An 18,154-nucleotide genomic window follows, 5' to 3' on the forward strand; every position below is an offset into this window, starting at 1 on the left:
CTTACAGTAATTACATCTTGCTTGATATCTAAAGAGAACTCTACTTCATGTTTGATTATTGTTTCACCAGTTCCAAGGTGCATAACTTCTTGATGAACATCTTTAATAATCATTTGGAGCCTCTGTGTCCTTAGGTAATGGAAGCACATTTCCTCAGGCCAATATCCACTGCTGGCAACAGATGCATCAGAACCACCAGAACCAAAGAGATTATTCAATTCACATTTTAAGCAAGCCAAAGAAAATAGAGCTTTAAAAAAGTCTAAGTGTCCGAAGAGACCGGTTTGGCAAATATGATTTCAAAAAATACAAGTCATTAGCTTCTTAATGTGGAAGTTGGACTTTCCCAATGCACAATTTATTACTGGCAAAGGATTCACCAAGCTCTGCCAGTAAAAAGGGGAGAATTGTTGGAAAAGTGATCTATGTACACAATTCCAGTTAAGTTATAAAAGCAATATGTAATTTAGTAAAGGCTTGTGCTGCACTATTATGACAACAAACATTAAATCAGAATCAATTATCTGCCACATTTGGAACACAGCAGTATTACTCAGTGAAAAATCTTGTGTAAAACTTGCTTAAAAAGGAAAAAAAAAATCAGAAAATGCCCACAGGTGTTCCAGGAACTTTCATTAATAACAAGATCCAAATCTGAGGATCAATTAATAGACCATGAATATAGAAGGAACTTCAGAGTTCATATGTGTAAGGAAACTAAGGCTTGAGAGGTGACATGAACTGAGCATGGTCATACAAAGAATGATAAAGCACAGAAACTATAGCATATTGCATTTCAGAAGTACAGAGTAAAGATTTAAGTACACTCCTAGGCATTCAAACTGTCTCCCAGACAACTACTTTCTGGAACTGTCATCATTCTTATGTCTCACAAAGGGCAGTAATCCAGGTGCAACAACAACAACAAAAAAAAAGGCATGGAGACCAAAAAGCAAAGTATTGCTTATTGCTCTATGAATTGGTACTTGTTAGGCAAGTGAAAATTAAAGGGGCTTATATTAATATTAATTGTATGGTTTAAATTATTAGACTCCAAAATAGATTTATAAGTATAAGTGAGACAGAACAACTATGAAAACGAGACATTCTAGGAGGAAGCTAGAACCAAGGAAGATAAAATTTTCACGGATGCTTAAGGAGAAAGCCCCCGAAGATTCTAGTTCATCCTGATATAAGGAGAAAACCTAAACATTAAAAAAAAAAGTCTTTGTAATCTGAAGAACTTTCCATGTCTTTCTATCTATAGTCAATGACCACTACACCTAGATGATCTGCATATTTAAGCCTTTTATATTAGAGAAAAAGCTCAAAGGGCTTGAGATATACTTTTGTACTCTGTTATTCAAGAGGATGAAATGGTTCTACAGAATAATTCAGGAAGGATGTGGAAAAGATTACAAGATTGTTGAAGGGCTAGGTGGTACGAAGATGCAAATAAGTGGAAGAATATTACCCTTTGGAAAAAGATAAGAAGCAGTATAGATAGAATTCTAGGTATACTTAAGGAGAAACTCATATTTTTAAATGAAAAAATATAAATTAGGCACCAAAAAAGAAATTAATCATAGTAGTGTCCCTTGGAGGTAACAAACCTTTAGCACTGCTAATTCCTTTTTTGATGCTGCAGAGATGATGATTTTTAGGGTCTCAGGAATAGATTTTTATATTGTTAGTATAAATAAGTGATTTTTTCCTTAAAGACAGGTTCTGCTTTTTGAGACCAAGCTGCTCTTCTTTTTGATAATACAATTTCCTAACAACTGCAAAGAAGGCTTCTAAAACTCAGCTTCAATAACCTATGATAATATATACAATGGGAAGTAATTACTCAAAATCATATCAATAGACAATGTAGAACTCACTATTCTGATATGTCTTTTTCTACAGTAACAACTAATTAAGTTTTTTTTAAAAATACTTTTTAAAGTTGTAAATGGACACAATATGTTTATTTTATTTATTTATTTTTTTATGTGGTGCTGAGGATCAAACCCAGTGCCTTATGCATGCTAGGCAAGCACTCTATCCCTGAGCTACAACCTCTGCCCCCTTAAACTAAATTTTAAGTAGATATGAAAGAGAAATCTTGGTCACTTTCTGAAGTTGAGAAAAATTGGGAATTTCAATGAAATCTGCAATCTTTCAGGGAAAGCAAAACACTTTTCACTAATGACAAGGCAATTTGTAAAGATGATACTCTCTAGAATGATCTGGAGTTAGATTCCTTCTTAGGGCCAGCAGTCAAATTTGTTTATCTTTATAACTCTCTGATTACTGTTTGTTCTTTGCATTAGAAACAAATGGTTAGAAGGTATACCACCATCCTGGAGTATAGACACAAAAGACTATTTAGATTCTTCTATGTGAATGGGGAAACCTGGAATGAGTCAATGGTATGGATTATAATGGGTCTCTCTCTCTCTCTTTTTTTTTTTTTTTTTTTGATACCAGGGATTGAACCCAGGGGGGAACCACTGAGCCACATCTCCAGTCCTTTTCATGTCTTTTTTTTTTTTTTTTTTTTTTAATTTAGAGACAGGGTTGCTTAGGGCCTTGATAAATTGCTGAGATTGGTTTTGAACTTGTGATCCTCCTGCTTCAGCCTCTAGAGCTCCTACAATTATAGGCATGCACCACCTCGCCCAGCATCATGAGTCTCTAATTAGACTCCACTTCTGTGAGGTTAAAGCAAGTGGTACTGTCATCTGTTTTTCCAGTTTTGGTTTTGACAAGTCACTCATGATACACTTAAGAAACAGGAGAAACAGTGTATTTATATGTTGCTTAATAATCATAACCCAAAGAATAATGATTAGCAGATTCATGTTAACTTTAAGGGAGACATCTACTTGATCTATTCTTGGTTTGGTCCTATAAAACATTTAAAATCAATAACTTGAAGAAAAAATATATTTATACTCTTTCAGGTGACACAAAGCCTGGAAGGAGAGTTGGTATGTAAGACTACATAATCCACTGAAACATACTTATGGAGTACCTTTCTGGCTAAAAAAGATTAATCAAGACAGTGTTCTTCCTCTTAGGGTTCTTATTTTGACTGGGGAGATTAAAATATGCAAAAATAATTATAGAAAAAAACCTAAAGTAACAAATACCTTAATGAATATAGAACCAGTGGTTGGACAGGTCAATATGGTTCTCTTTATGTGGGTGGGTTCTGAATCTGGGATGATTTCATAGAAGCATTCATCATAACATGTTAGATGAGTAAAATGTGGACATGTAATAATCAAGAGAAGGGAAAACTAGATTCAGAGATGGAAAAGCATAGAGTTGCTTACATGGGGAAAGATTTGTGGTTTTGTCTGATTGAACAATGGAATTCAGGACAGGGAGCACTAGGAAATAAAAAGTTGGGTAATAAGATTCTGGGATACAGGTTGGCACAATAAACTAAAAACAATAAAATTAAATTTAACTTGGATGAACTTCCAGTTTTAGGATGGCAGTGTAAAGATATTGCTTCCCCCATTCTCCTTGATAATCAGCCCCAAACACTTAGAAATAGAACACAACCTCCAACTTGAATGATTAAGAGGTATATATGAACCAAATGTATAAAAAGTAAAAGCAGACAGAAGAATGATGACCTGGCATAGCAGATGAAGGCTGAGTCCACGTGCCTGCTCAGGGAGACACCATGAAGAAGTAGTAACTCCAGAACCCTGGAAATGTTTAGGGTATAAAAATACCCTGACCAAAGGCTGGAGGGAGGCAAAGAGCTTAAAATAGAAAAATCTGGCTAAAAACAGGAAAAGTCTAAGGCAGATAATATTGAATCCCCACTCAGACTCAAGAATACTAGCCAAAAGGACAGAGTTTTCAAGTACCACTAGAAAGAGTTTGTTTTTAATAAGACTAAAATTTTCTTAAATGTTTTTAAATAAAAAATTTAATGGTATTTATACAGTTTAAAATATTTTTAAGCATGTTTTACTCAGATGATCTTTTTCTTTTGCATATGGTCTAGATCCATGTTACAACTCCAGAAAATCTAAGAGCAGAGCCCAGGAACACGTATTTTAGAAGTTTCTCATTCTGAAAACCATATCAGGGAAGGTGTAAAGGGAATAGGACCAGAAGACAGTGTAATTTGAAGTATGATGGCCAACTAAGACCTCACTTAGAAGATAATATTTGAATAAAGAATTGAAGGAAGGGCAAATAATGATGATATTTGGGGAAAAGTGTTTCCAGCAGAGAAAACAGCTGATACAAAGGCACCCAGATAGGAGAATGCCCATTTATTTATTCAAGGAACATTAAGGAGGCCAGGAAGGCTAGAACAGAGTGAGGATATGAAATCAGAAAGGTAAAGGATATGGAATATTATTCAACCATAAAAATGAAATTATGGCATTTGTTGGTAAATGGATAAAACTGGAGAATATGATACTAAGTGAAATAATACAATCCCCCCAATCCAAAGGCCAAATGTTTTCTCTGATATGTAGATGCCAACACACAATAAGGGGGGAGGGGTGAAGAATAGAAGTTCTTTGGATTAGACAAAGGGGAATGAAGGGAAGGGAAGAGGGATGGAAATAAGAAAGACAGTAGAATAAATCAGTCGTAATTTTCCTATGTTCACATATGAATACATGACCAGTATAACTCCACATTGCATACAACCATAAGAATGGGAAGCTGTATTCCACATAGGTATAATATGTCAAAATATACTCTCTAATGTTATATATATCTAAAAAGAATTTTAAAAATTTAAAAAGTAAGGTAAAGAGTAGCTAAATGGTAGGAAAACCTATCTCCTAGGCCTGTAAAAGACTTTGGATTTTATTCCTAGTGGAATGATAAGCCATATGATTAGAAAAATGAGTTTTTACTTTTTTGTTGATACACATTTTTTTCTTTACACATTTTTATTGGTGCATTATAGTTGGACATAATGATGGAATTTGTTGCTATATACTCATATGTACACAACATAACAATATAAATTTGACCAATTATCACTCCCCAGCACTTCTTCCCTACCTCTTCTCCACCTCTTGGACCCTTTCCTCTATTGATCTCCCTTTGATTTTCATGAGATTCCCCACCCATCCCACCTTTCTTTTCCTTTTTCCTCTCTAAGCTTCCACTTGAGAGAAAACATATGACCCTTGACCTTCTGAGTCTGGCTTATTTCACTTAACATAATGGTTTCAAGTTTCATCCATTTCCCTGCAAATGACAATTTCATTCTTCTTTATGGATGAATAAAATTACATTGTGCATATTTATCACATTTTTTTCTATTTATTCCTCTATTGATGGACATCTAGGCTAGTTCCATTAATTTGGGTATTGTGAACTGTGCTATTATAAACATGGATATGCATATGTATCACTATAGTATGTGACTTTAATTCTTTAGGATAAATACCAAGGAATGGTATAGATGGGTCATGTGGTGGTTCATGCATAGTTTTTTAAAGAACCTCCATACCAATTTCCATAGTGGTTGCTCTAATTTAAAATCCCATCAAACAGTGCAAAAGTGTTCCTTTTTCTCCACATCATCTCCAGTAGAAAAAATGAGTGTATAAAGGGTCGTCTTATAAACACACACACACACACAGGAAAGCAACAGAACTTGTTTAATAAATAACAAAAGTAAAAACTGCAAGTGGGTCTGAGAATCTTAACTAAGTAGGTCTACACAATACCTAACATAGTAACTTCAAGTAAGTATTTGATAAATATCTGTAGAATAAATGAATAGTGATAATCCGCCCTTATCTGTGGGTCTATGAGACCCCCGGTGGATGCACTGTATATAAGCACTGCAATACTGCAACAAATTGATCTGATAACCAAGACACCCACAAATTCACCAACATGCAGATTGTACATACAGCTGAGCAAAGGGATGATTCACACTCAAGGTGGGATGGCATCAGAAAGGCATGAGATTGAAAACTTATAAAGTCTTTCTAATATTTTCATATGAAGGTTGACTATGGTTAACTGAAACTGGAAAGTGAAACTGTAGAGAAGTGGGAACCTTCTGTATAACAGAAAACACAGCCTTTCTCAAAAGATTTCTGGTCATTCTTGTAGATACCAAATAGATATTTCCATTTCCCGTTTTAGACTGATTACTCTATGTTCTGTGAGTCACTTTTTGAAACTTTTTCTCTTTTGTTTGAGAGCCACACAGTTTTTAACAGTCTATCTTTTAAGCTTAGGTTTTCTTGGGTTCTAGCTTTAAAAATGTATTCATTATTCATAATCAAACTGACTCTGCTTTATTCTTACTAAGTAAAGAACTATGTATATTTTCATCCCCAAATCTATTTTGTTCTGAAATCTAGAGCCCAGGCTATTGACTGTCAATGAAAATAAAAGCGACAAATCTACTTCTTCCACTACACAAAGTAAATGTACTTTCTTTACCCTAATTTTGGTTTCTAAATTAGCCAATATGTTCTTTCTGGTTAAGAGATATATTTGCTTTTAAATTATTTTGGTGATAAATAATGCCATGGATGGCTTAACAAATCTGTATTTAGCCTTTGGTATTAGTACTTCTTTTGCTTGATAACAGAATGTTATAAAAGCATTAATTTTTATAGTTAACAGAAAAATGGCATTCTTTCAACCAGTGGCAGTAGGATTTTTCTACAGGCATAAAAAAAATTAACTTCAGCTACTACAGACAATTGCAAATATTTTTTCTATCATACCATGTTATTTTCTCTTAAAAAATATATATAAGAATTCTGAAGTCATATATAAAAACATTACCTTACATGGCTAAAAGCCTTTCCTATAAACCAAATCATTGATAGATAAACATCAGAATAAAATACACTTAAAAAATTATTTATGCTAGCATAAATTAAGCTAGTCATAAGATTTACCAAATGAATAGTCTACTTCCTTTTCTTTCTGATACATCCAAGTTTTGCAGTGAAACTGTGTAAAGCAGAACTAATTACATAAGTTTATATTTAAACTATGTTAATTTGTAGTGTAATCAGTTTCAATGAGAAAGATTTGATTTCTCGTTACTTTTTTGCAGGGTATTAATTAAAATAGGATAGAACTGAGAGACTAAAAAATTTGGTCACTCAGTTTAGCAGTTTGCTCAGATTGAAAAAATAACAATGAAACCTCCAGGGTTAAGAATTTATAATGAGGCTGCTAGACAGAGAAGACAGACCAAATTAGCTTACCACTTGAACCATTTTGAGATATCTGGCATATCTTGGATCCTTGGCTACAGTTAAGATATTTTCTGATGATACTTCACTTTCCTGTGGTCCAGAGTCTTGTGTACTGTTCTGCTGTAGAGAGTATTTTGTGTAAATCTTTAGACAATTCACAAAACGGGTCTATCATGTTACTTAAAAGGGATGTTTCTTTTTATAATTATAAGGCAATAAATATTAGAAAGAATATTCCTAAATTTAAATACCAATAATTTATTTATGGGATATATTTCTAAATATCTATAAACACTTAAATATGACTTCAGAGGAAGCTACATTTAATATCAACAATACAGTATTCCTTAAAATTAAAAAGTATATTCATGGCATTTAAAAAATTTTAATCCTCATTTACTTGTCCCCAGGGTGTTGACATAAAACATGAATTATAGGTGGATATATTATACTTTAGATGAAGCTAGTAAAACTATTTGATCTCTCAATTGTTCAACTCTAACAGTGAATTAATTTCCTAGGTAACTATGATCTGTACTATTGAAACTCATTTATTAAATTATCTTATTCTGAGGGTACGTGACTTCTAAATTTTTTAGAAAGCAATGCGTAGAGATTTTGTGGGAGAAAACTCAGCTTCTCAGACAAAATTATTTGGTTTTGTATATTTCAGTTATAGATGGAAATACTATTATCAATGGCAACAATGTCCACAGAATGGATAAGATTAAATACTTTTTACAATGAGAAATTCTGGGGAATGGTCCTTTATACAAGGATGCTTTTGTCCTACAGGCCGTGCTCACTTCGCAGGATATTATGTTAACTGAAGCTTGACCACAGCAGACCCTCATCATCTCTAAGCACAGGGCTGACTACCTGTTTACTGTACTTGATTTTTTCTTTCAAACTGAACACTTAAAGTAAGTTACTTTTGTGACTCTCACTGAGTATCAGCATATAAGTGTTGGGAGGAATTTCTTTAACAAATGAAATCATTTTTTAAGTCTCTATAAATATACTAAAATGTAGATAAATCAATATTTTTAAATTTTCATAATCTTAATAATTTGAATGTCTTAAGGTTTTCCACAGATATTTCAAATATAAACTGAACCTGTCAAGAACTCTGAAGCAAATAAAAAATCCTAATATCCTTTAGGTTTCTCCCATTATATTTAAAATATATTTAGACCATTACAAAAGTGAGTGTGGGTATACATATATGTATTCATTTGTAATATAATTAAATACAAAAAATCCAAAATGCTGTTAATTGAATAAAAAAATTAAAAATAAGATTCAAGGTTTTTTAAAATTTTATGGAAAACAAACTCATATAACAGCAGAATGGAGCAAAGGAGAAGTACATTTCAGCCAGTTTTCAACTCTCAGTTGTTAACTTTTGCTCAATAATCAAGGCCTCAACAAGGTTTAATTAAGTAATGTCTTACACATTTGCTACATGAATGACTTATTAAGTCCTCTATCCTGTCTCTCAACTATCCTTCATTTTATTCTTAAATTAATTCCAATCTGTATAACTGATGTCTATTGTGAACAATAAGAGCTGAACCATGAAATTAAAGTTGAAGAGAAATCATAATCCAATCCTTGGGTCTTTGACTCATATATAGATTATAGATGGTGATAAACAGATGATTTTTAAGTGCATAATTATCCTTTATCTGATAACTGAGTTGATTATAATATCAATGGAAAGTATATAAAGCAAAATTTAAGACCATTTCAAAATATTTCACATAAAATATATCAATTAATAACAATGAAGAAGAAAAAAGAAGTTGATTTTAATATTAAGAACATGCTGAACAGTCAGGTGCAGTGGCACATGCCTGTAACCCCAACAACTTGGGAGGATCACAAGTTCAAGGCCAGCCTGGGAAACTTAGTCAAACCCTGCCTCAAAGTAAAATTTAAAATGGGTTGGGGATGTAGCTTAGTGGTAGAGAACTTGCCATGTGTGAGGCCCTGGGTTCATCCTTAGTACAGGAGAAAAGCATGCTGAACACAAAACTTCGTAATTTTTTAAATCCAGGAAGCCAACAGAAGTTTGTAAATCCTCTAAAATAATTATTATACGATTTTAGAATAAAATTTTGAGAGAGATAACAGGTGATTACTGAAATGCAGCTGTGATTGTTGGTAATGATTTAGAACCTTAAATAGGCAAGGACCGGCAGCTTAGTGGTAGACCGCTTGCCTAGCATGTGTGAGGCACTGGGTTTGATTCTCAGCACCACATATAAATAAATAAAAATAAAGTTCTATCAACAACTAAAAAAATTTTTTTAAATAGGCAAGGACCAACACACAACTGTATAAAAGTTCTAAAATACATATTACAGATTGCATTCATAATAGCACCTGGAAAATTAACATTCAAAGATAGACAGATACCATTTAAAAATATCAAATAAACATATAACAACTCTAACCACCAAAGAGTGACTATTGGGTAAATTGGAAATACTTTCTTCATATTCTTTATAGATGCCTTCCTTTAGGAAAAAAAGTGGCCTACATTTAATTGAGAAAACTTACAAAGTTAAACTTCTGTACAACAGTTGGATCTCCTCTTAAATGTTATATTTATATTCCAGTGCACATAATGAAACTTATTATATTAATTAAATGAAGGCTAAATTTTCTAATATCTAATTGTTAAGTAAATGATCATCTAATCCATTTTCCTAGCACACAGCCTATCTAAATATAATGGCTCATCTCACAGGGCCTTGTAGCACACATTAATGTGTTCAATGGATTAAACACAGTACTAGTTATAGTACAGTGTAGCAAGTAAGAGCTAGGACTCTTGGCACCAGACTTCCTGAGTAAAAATTCTAGCTCTTACATTATCATTTGCCCTAAGTACTCAAACTTTGTGTAATCCTGTAAAGTAGGACTGTCCTTCAGTATTTGTGAGAAACTGGTCCCAGGATGATTGATGATAATAAAATACATGAATGTTCCAGTCCCTTATATAAAATGACACAGCATTTGCCTATAAACTATATACACACTCCAGTATACTTTACCATATTAATTATAATGTCTAATACAATGTAAATATCATGTAAATAATTATTGTGATGTTGAGGGAATAATGACAAGAAAAAACTCCATACATGTTCAGTATAGATGTAATATTTAAAATACTTTCAATCTGTAGTTAGATACAAAACCCATGAGTACACAGGATTGATTGTATTTATATTTTATAGGTCTCTTGTGAGGCCTGAGTTAATTTTGAAAAGCACTTAAGCATGCTTGGATATACAATGAGCACCCTTTATTAGCTATTAACATTATTATCAACACCATCATGATCTAAACAATACCCTGTGAAAAGTACCTCTCAAAATTTAAGAGCTACAAATCACCTAATAGTCTTGTTAAAAAGTAAGGTTTTGACAGGGGATAGTGGCTCACATCTGTAATCTCAGCAACCTAGAAGGCTGAGGCAGGAGGTTGGGAAGTTTGAGGCCAGCCTCAGCAACTTAGCAAGATCCTGTCTCAAAAAAACAAACAAACAAAAAAGACTGGGCATATAGCTCAGTGGTTAAGTGCTCCTGGGTGCAATCCCCAGAACAAACAAACAAATGAAAAAAGTAGATTGATTCATTAGTTAGGTGGCAGAAGATGAATGCCAGGAATTATTGTTAATTGTATTTTGTATGATAAAGTAGAACAGAGGAATTAAGTAAAATGTTATGTAAAGAAAATTTTGTCAAAATTTGCTGGGCATAGTGGTGCACGCCTGTAATCCCAGGCGAGGCTGAAAATTATGAGTTCAAAGCCAGCTTCAGCTATTTAGTTAGGCCCTAAGTAACTAAGTGAGGCCCTGAATCAAAAATAAAATATATTTAAAAAAAAAAAAGTAACTCGGAATGTGGCTCAGTGGTTAAGTGCCACTGGTACAAAAAAAAAAAAAAAAGGTAAAATTTTTCAGAGACGGTCAAGGAATCATAGAGGGGTAAAGGGACATGATGTGTCGGATTCATTTCAGCAAATAACAAAAAAAATAAAGCAATTGTGATAAAATCTTAACTGGTGAATTTAGGAAATGAGCAATTGAGTATTCATTGTATTATTCCATTTCTGTTTAAAATTTTTATAATTTATAAAACACTTAAAAGTGCATTTCTTAAAAGAACTCAGGAACATTTCTATACTGAATTTGAAAAAAAAAATTATATTCAAGATTCTTCCTAGTCCTGTATTGACTGATTTTCTTTTTCACAGGCAAAGAAAATATTAACTTGGAAGTCCCTCAAAATAACAAAACACAGTAAACTCATTAATTTGTACAATTAACATGTGTTAATAATTATAATTTAAAAATAAAAAAGAAGATATCCTAACCTAATAGAATAAAAAAGTATCCTATGTTAAAAAGAAAAAACAAAAAAATTAACAGCTTACTTTTTTCCTCCTCAAACTTCATTTTCTATTTTATAATCTTACTATTAAAAGTTTAACATTTTTATTTAACTTTTCTCTGTCAACCTGCTACCTAGGCCTATCAGGTTCAACCAAGAAGTTTTGCTCATACTTCTTGCCACTTAAATACTTACCTGTGACAACTCTGAAGTAGTTTCAGATTGTGATCCATTTGTGACACTGGACACACTGGACACAAATGTGACATCATCTAGGCCTGGGATAGATGACAACTTTGAAAAGCAAATTAGTGTTGGTACATAAGAATATTCTTAGGTGTATAAATAAACACTAAATTTTCAGGTGTGTTTTACTGAGAGTTGTTTTAGTTTTAGGCTTATGTAAGTTTTATGAGCTCATAAAATCTCAACTCTAATTTTCCAGGTCATGAACTATAGTGAAAGACATTCAAAAATACAATACTTTTGAAGAATTTCCCAAATGTAATTTTGCTTATAACCATTTTTTTCTCAGAAATTATTTTAAGGTATAAGGATTGAGAACATGGGTTTTGGAGTCAGACTGTCTAAATTTAAGTCCTAGATCTACCACTCACAAGCTGTGTGCCTCAATTTTTCTTACCTATAAATTGGGAATAAAAATATTCACAGGGGCTGGGGTTGTAGCTAAGTGGAATAGTACTCGCCTTGAATGCATGAGGTACTGGGTTTGATCCTCAGCAACATACATACATAAATAAATAAATAAATAAAATAGGTATCATGTCCATCTACAACTAAAAAAAAATTTTTCAAAGAAAATTTACAAAGTTGTAAAATTATTTTTATTTTAAATATTTGTTTAAAAAAGGTGTTCTGTAGTACAATTTAAGCTTTATTTATCTGGGGTATGAAAAACTCATTTACATCTTAATGTATGAAACAGCGAGTTTTCCTTTCTTTAAACACTTCTTTAATGTCAAGCACAGTGGTGCATGCCTGTAGTTACAGCTACTTGGGAGGCTGAGGCAGGAGGACCCCTTTATCCCAGAAATTCAAGGTCAGCCTGGGCAATACAGCAATACACTATCACTAAAAAAAAAAAAAAAAAAAAAAAAAAAAAAATTCTTTAAATGTTACTAAAATGCATTGTTTCTGATACACAAAACATGGGTATGATTAACCATTCATTAATGGTTCATAATGAATACCATTTTCTTGCAATTATAACAAATGTTTTAAAAAGCACAATAGAATTGCAACCTAGAACGGTTAAGCATTTCAACCAGAAATAGTTAGGCACTTTAGGTCAGATTTGCAAAATCTAGGTAAACCCTTTTCTGATTTTATACTGGTAATCAATGATTCATATTTGGCAGATGTATGAGTAACTTTGGATATTAATTCTATGGCCATGGAAATAAATAAGGTTAATTTGCCTAGATTGTAACATAACTTGTGACCTTGGACTCCAACTTTCTGAAAATATCCCAATAAACAAGATACATAGTCATAATAAAAAATAATGAAAATAAAAATGGTAATAAGATCTCAAGCAGCAATACTCATTGAGAACTGTTGAGTGAAGGCAGTACTTAGTATGGTTGCTACAGCCAAAATAGTTTCAAGTGAGTATGGCTCTAGGAGAATATCCCAAGCATGTTCAGGACCAAGTAGCCTAAATTTCTAACCCAGAGAAATATTCTAAAAGAAACATAGTTGCTGAAGTTCATAGAAGATGTAGAAAGTGCAAACTAGATAGTCTGATCCTTATTCTAAATACGTCATTATTTCTTCTTTCTCAGAAATATTTAATAAATATTTTAGATCAATTTTATAAAATTTAAATTAATTTTAACTAATCATAAAAACATAAAAATTGCACATTTTATAGGACATTTTTAAAAAAGAAAAAAGTCACAAAAATATACCAGTGTTTTCTTTATAAACTGGAAAAACATGTACATATGTTACAAATGAAACCAAATTATAACAACATATGCCACTGTTGATGATCTAAATCTTAAAACTTTCAATCAAAACAGTTTCTATTTTCCCCAGATAACTCTTGCAATTTCTGACATCAAATTGTTACTCTTTATTAGCATTTAAGATATTTGTAAATGGAAAACAGTTGATATTGTCTGAAAACTTTGCTCTGGAGACATCTAAAGTTTTATATAACTGTTATTGTACTATTATTAAATGATAACTATTAAAATAATTTTGAATTTTCCATCAAATGAAATGAACTACAAAACAGCTCAATTTGTTAACATGATATTTTCATTATGCTTTTGGCTAGTATAATGAAAGAAATCTCAATCCACGTGAAAAGACTCAGTTAATAGTTCATAATGAATAATGAACAACATTTCCTTGCAATTATAATAAATTTTTTAAAAAGCAAAACACTGCACCACTTCACAGATGTAGAAATTAAATTGAATTCACTCCCAAATGCAATTAAAGTACGACTGAGAAAACTGGTTTATGTACAGCAAAATTTATATTATAAATTATTCATAAATACAAACCTTTGCATCTAAAATGTTGAGAGTTGTTTCAATTTGTTGGATCCGAAGAGAAAGGTCTGCCAGTTTCTGGAAAAGAGAAATTAGAGACATAGAAAATAATTTTTAATTAAAACTATATATAAGAAAAACAAAAGAGATATAAAATAATAGAAACCATGGCTTACATATTTGTCATTTTTCAATATACTACTATCTTATTTACATGAGTGGGAATGAAAACAAGTATTCTTATTTTTATTAGAATGCCTCATAATTATTTCGTAAAATCATATTCTTTTCAGCTTTATAAAACTAATTACCAAGCAATAAACAATCACTGAAACCAAAATATAAACTCAGCCTAGGATAGTGTCTTGTTCACTGCTGTACTCCAAGTTCCCAAAACACCTGAAACTCAACTAGGAGCTTAATAATTACATATTGATGAATGAAGGAATTCTTCATATAAAATAAGAGAAAGGATAAAAATTCACCAAAGAACCTGGAACAAGATCTGCCTTCATAAATTACTGAAACGCATAAGTATATACAATTTGTCCAAAATTCAGGCTTCTCAAGTTTGAAAAATAAAAGGGGATGAAACTGGAAGATAAATTATTTGTGGGGCTGGGGTTGCGGCTCAGGGGTAGAGCGCTCGCCTAGCACGTTCGAGGCACTGGGTTCGATCCTCAGCACCACATAACAATAAATAAAGGCACTGTGTCCAACTACAACTAAAAAAAATATTTTAAAAAATTATTTGTTATTGAAAGAATTTAACGAGAAAAAATTAGAAAGCACTTAAAAGGAAAAAAAGAAGCAATCTACCATCAAAATTCAAGATAAACCAGAACAAAGAGATTAACATGCTCTAATTACTCTGTACAGTTAAATTATCTACAGGGACATATATATGTACACAAATAAAAGATCATAGAATATGATCCATAAACACATTTATTTAAAACTCCCAATTCAGGGTTGGAAGTAAGACTCAGTGGTAGAGTGCATGGCCCTGGTTTTGATCCCCAATACTACAAAAGAAAAAATAAAATCTCCAATCATAACATTATCATATTCAATCCACAATCTAAGAGCAGATGGCCTGTTTACTAGTTAGCAGATAGTTAGCACAGATACTTCCTGTGATAGTATCAAGCTTCGAACTAATAAGCAGAACTTGAACATCCTGAGAAATGATCATTTCATCTACAATTAGCAGACATAAAATACTGAAAGCAGCATACAGAGTAGTTAATGGCTTTTTCACAGGACACTTGTATTGTTGTTTTCAGACAGGGTCTCAGTATATTTCCCAGATGACCTCAAATTCCTGGGTTCATGTGATCCTTCTGCCTGAGCTTGCCACATAGCTGGGATTACAAAATAGCTGGGATTATAGGCATTTGCCAGATATTAGACTCTGTCCTCTGTAATTTAAATATTTTGCCTTTAGCAAGGTGAGATGTAGATTTGTCAATGTTCCACCCTAGATACCCTAGATGGTGGTAAGGGGGAGAAATGCCTTGGTGGATGGTGGAATGACACCCATGAAGAAACTGCTCTTGGATGATCTTATGAACAGTTGCTTTAATAAGTTAGAATAGCCAGAATGATATATGAGAGCAATATAAAGTTCAATCTTATTTAACTTGTATTTTGTACTTTGTTCCAGTATCACATCCTTTCTCGTACCTACTACAAAGTGCCTGTTCTACCAAACACTTATTTTTAAGATGAGCATCTTGATATCAACAGAGATATAATCTAGAAATAAAACATCAGAAACTAGTTTTAGTCTAGTTAATAATTTACAAATTCATTTGAGAGTTGCTGAATATGTTAGGAATGATTGTCAAAAAAGACAGGCAACGTTAGGAAACATTATATATTTTTAGATAACACATTTAACATTTGGGACTCTCGAAAAACAGCTCTAGAGAACATATGTAAAACCTTTAATATAAGATAAAAACACAAACTATCACGACAAAAATCTACCCAATGGAAAAAAAAATTCTTTTGTTGATATGACTTTGAGAGTCATTAAACAAAGTTGTTTTGAATCTGGATGAGAAAAAGAGTTCTATTTCTGTTTTTAATCTACCTTTAACTTAAATTTGTCATTTTCCTTTTAGTTTGAAAAAAGTCATAGTAGTAGGACCTACAACTCTGTCATCAGAGAAATCACAAATTTTTATTACAATATTTGCAAATTTATATTTTGAAATTAAGATTATCAGACATGGTGATTATATAATTTAATGCTTTGATAAAGAGCCTACTACTATATTGTGTTTTCAACATATATAATTGGTTTCTTTTGTAATCCTTCACATTTTATCTATTTAAAAACATTGATTTGGCTTCAATAGATTGTCAAAGAGTCCATGGCACAATTAAAAATCTCTGCTTTCCAAAGAGAATTTAGCACATGATTTCGAGTCAATTCCAGTGTGATCACTGCTATAATATACATAAATATGTACCTTTTAGAGTTGCTGTCACTTGTGAAAATATAACTGGCTTCATTAATGGGTAGCTGTTTCATTAATGTTTGTGCCTTCTGCATTTCCCTTCTAAAGCCACAGACTACTTTAAAGCAGGTTTCTCAAACTTTGGTTCTATTGACATATTGGGATGGATATTTTTTTGTTGTGGAGGATCCCTCCCATGCACTATAGGATGTGTAGTAGAATCTCTGGTCTCTTATTCACTAAATGCCACTAGCACTTTTCCGTTATGATAATCAAAAATACTCCAGACAATCCCAAATGGTCCCTGATTGAGAACCACTACCCTGAAGTAAGGATGACTATGCATAAAATGTAAGTAACATGATCAGGGACAATACGTATCTCCACTTCTGAAAGTTTTAGCAAGAAAAATGAAAAAGTAACAGTCTTTCCCATCTATTTAACCATTATCTTATTTTTATGAGGATTTGAAACAAACTTGAAATGCCTTGGTTTGGGATAACAGGAATTTACAAGGCACCTGAAATTTGTCAGAAATGCTGAAAATGTCTTGATTTATTACTTGCATATTTCTAAGGTAGCACATTTATTAAAGGGAAAAAAGAAGACATGAGGAAGAAGTATGGAGCAACTAGATGAAAATGGAAACAAAAATGAAACACTGACTTTTTTATTTTTATTTTTTGTAATTGTAGATGGGCAGAATACCTTTATTTTATTTATTTTTATGTAGTGTTGAGGATCGAACCCCGTGCCTCCCGCATGCTAGGCAAGTGATCTACTACTGAGCCTCAGCCCTAGCCCTAAAACATTGACTTTTTTTTTTTGATTATGAAATATCCAGCTTTTATATCCAATTCTCTAAAAGAGAAACAGTATTTTAAAACAATAAATCTTTTGATATATCCCATAGGGTTGTATATAACAACCTAGAAGCCAGAAAGGGAAACAATAAATGGCTTTTATTAAGCTCCATCTGAAACTTAAATCAGGCAGTTATAACATAGGTAGCAGCAAATGAGATTCTATACAAAACATTATCTGGTTGAAAGTTAAGTCTAAGGAGGTTAAAAATTGGACGTAAGATAAGCACTGTAAATTTTTTTAAGAAAATGTGAGAATACTCAGCACTTTTTCCTGTATTTAAAGATTTTAGAAAAAATAAATTTTTTAAATATTAAAAAATGATTTAAAATCCAGTATTCTAAGCATAATAAGTCTGAGTCAAAATAGCAGTTCTGAATCTCCTGTTTATGAAGTATCTTTGACTTTAAAACTCACTGTAAGATTGTCTCAGGTTTACCTGCAATAGGATGGAATTTGTACCAATGGCCCACCATTAGGATTTCACTGACCAGGTCAAGAACAGAAAAGCTTAGTGAGGATTTGTGAAGGAAGAAGAGATGACCCTAAGGAACTTTGAAATTTGGATCTAATTCAAATACTTTCCTTTCCTTGTCCTCTAATCTCATCATACAGAAGAGTTACAGAATATCCTAGTATGCAAAAAGTTTTCAAAAAGTTGTGTTCTTCACAGTTAT

The 18,154-nt window shown here is 32.3% G+C and overlaps 1 protein-coding gene across 2 annotated transcripts in view; it reads right to left on the reverse strand.

The window, feature by feature from the left end:
• The window catches only part of WASHC3 (WASH complex subunit 3), a 48,147-nt gene that overhangs the window by 25,685 nt on the left and 4,308 nt on the right, over positions 1-18,154 (reverse strand). The window contains exons 3-5 of one of the 2 annotated variants that reach the window (XM_081309506.1): positions 14,158-14,223; positions 11,816-11,914; positions 7,224-7,331 (exon numbers count right to left, since the gene is read on the reverse strand). In XM_081309506.1, the coding sequence (XP_081165632.1) occupies positions 7,224-7,331; positions 11,816-11,914; positions 14,158-14,223 (273 nt within the window). Of the gene's footprint in view, positions 1-7,223; positions 7,335-11,815; positions 11,915-14,157; positions 14,224-18,154 lie in introns of both variants that reach the window. The other variant, XM_081309505.1, reaches the window with a different exon arrangement.

This window comes from Spermophilus citellus (assembly GCF_964194105.1).
Source record: "Spermophilus citellus genome assembly, chromosome: 10".
Lineage (NCBI taxonomy): Eukaryota > Metazoa > Chordata > Mammalia > Rodentia > Sciuridae > Spermophilus > Spermophilus citellus.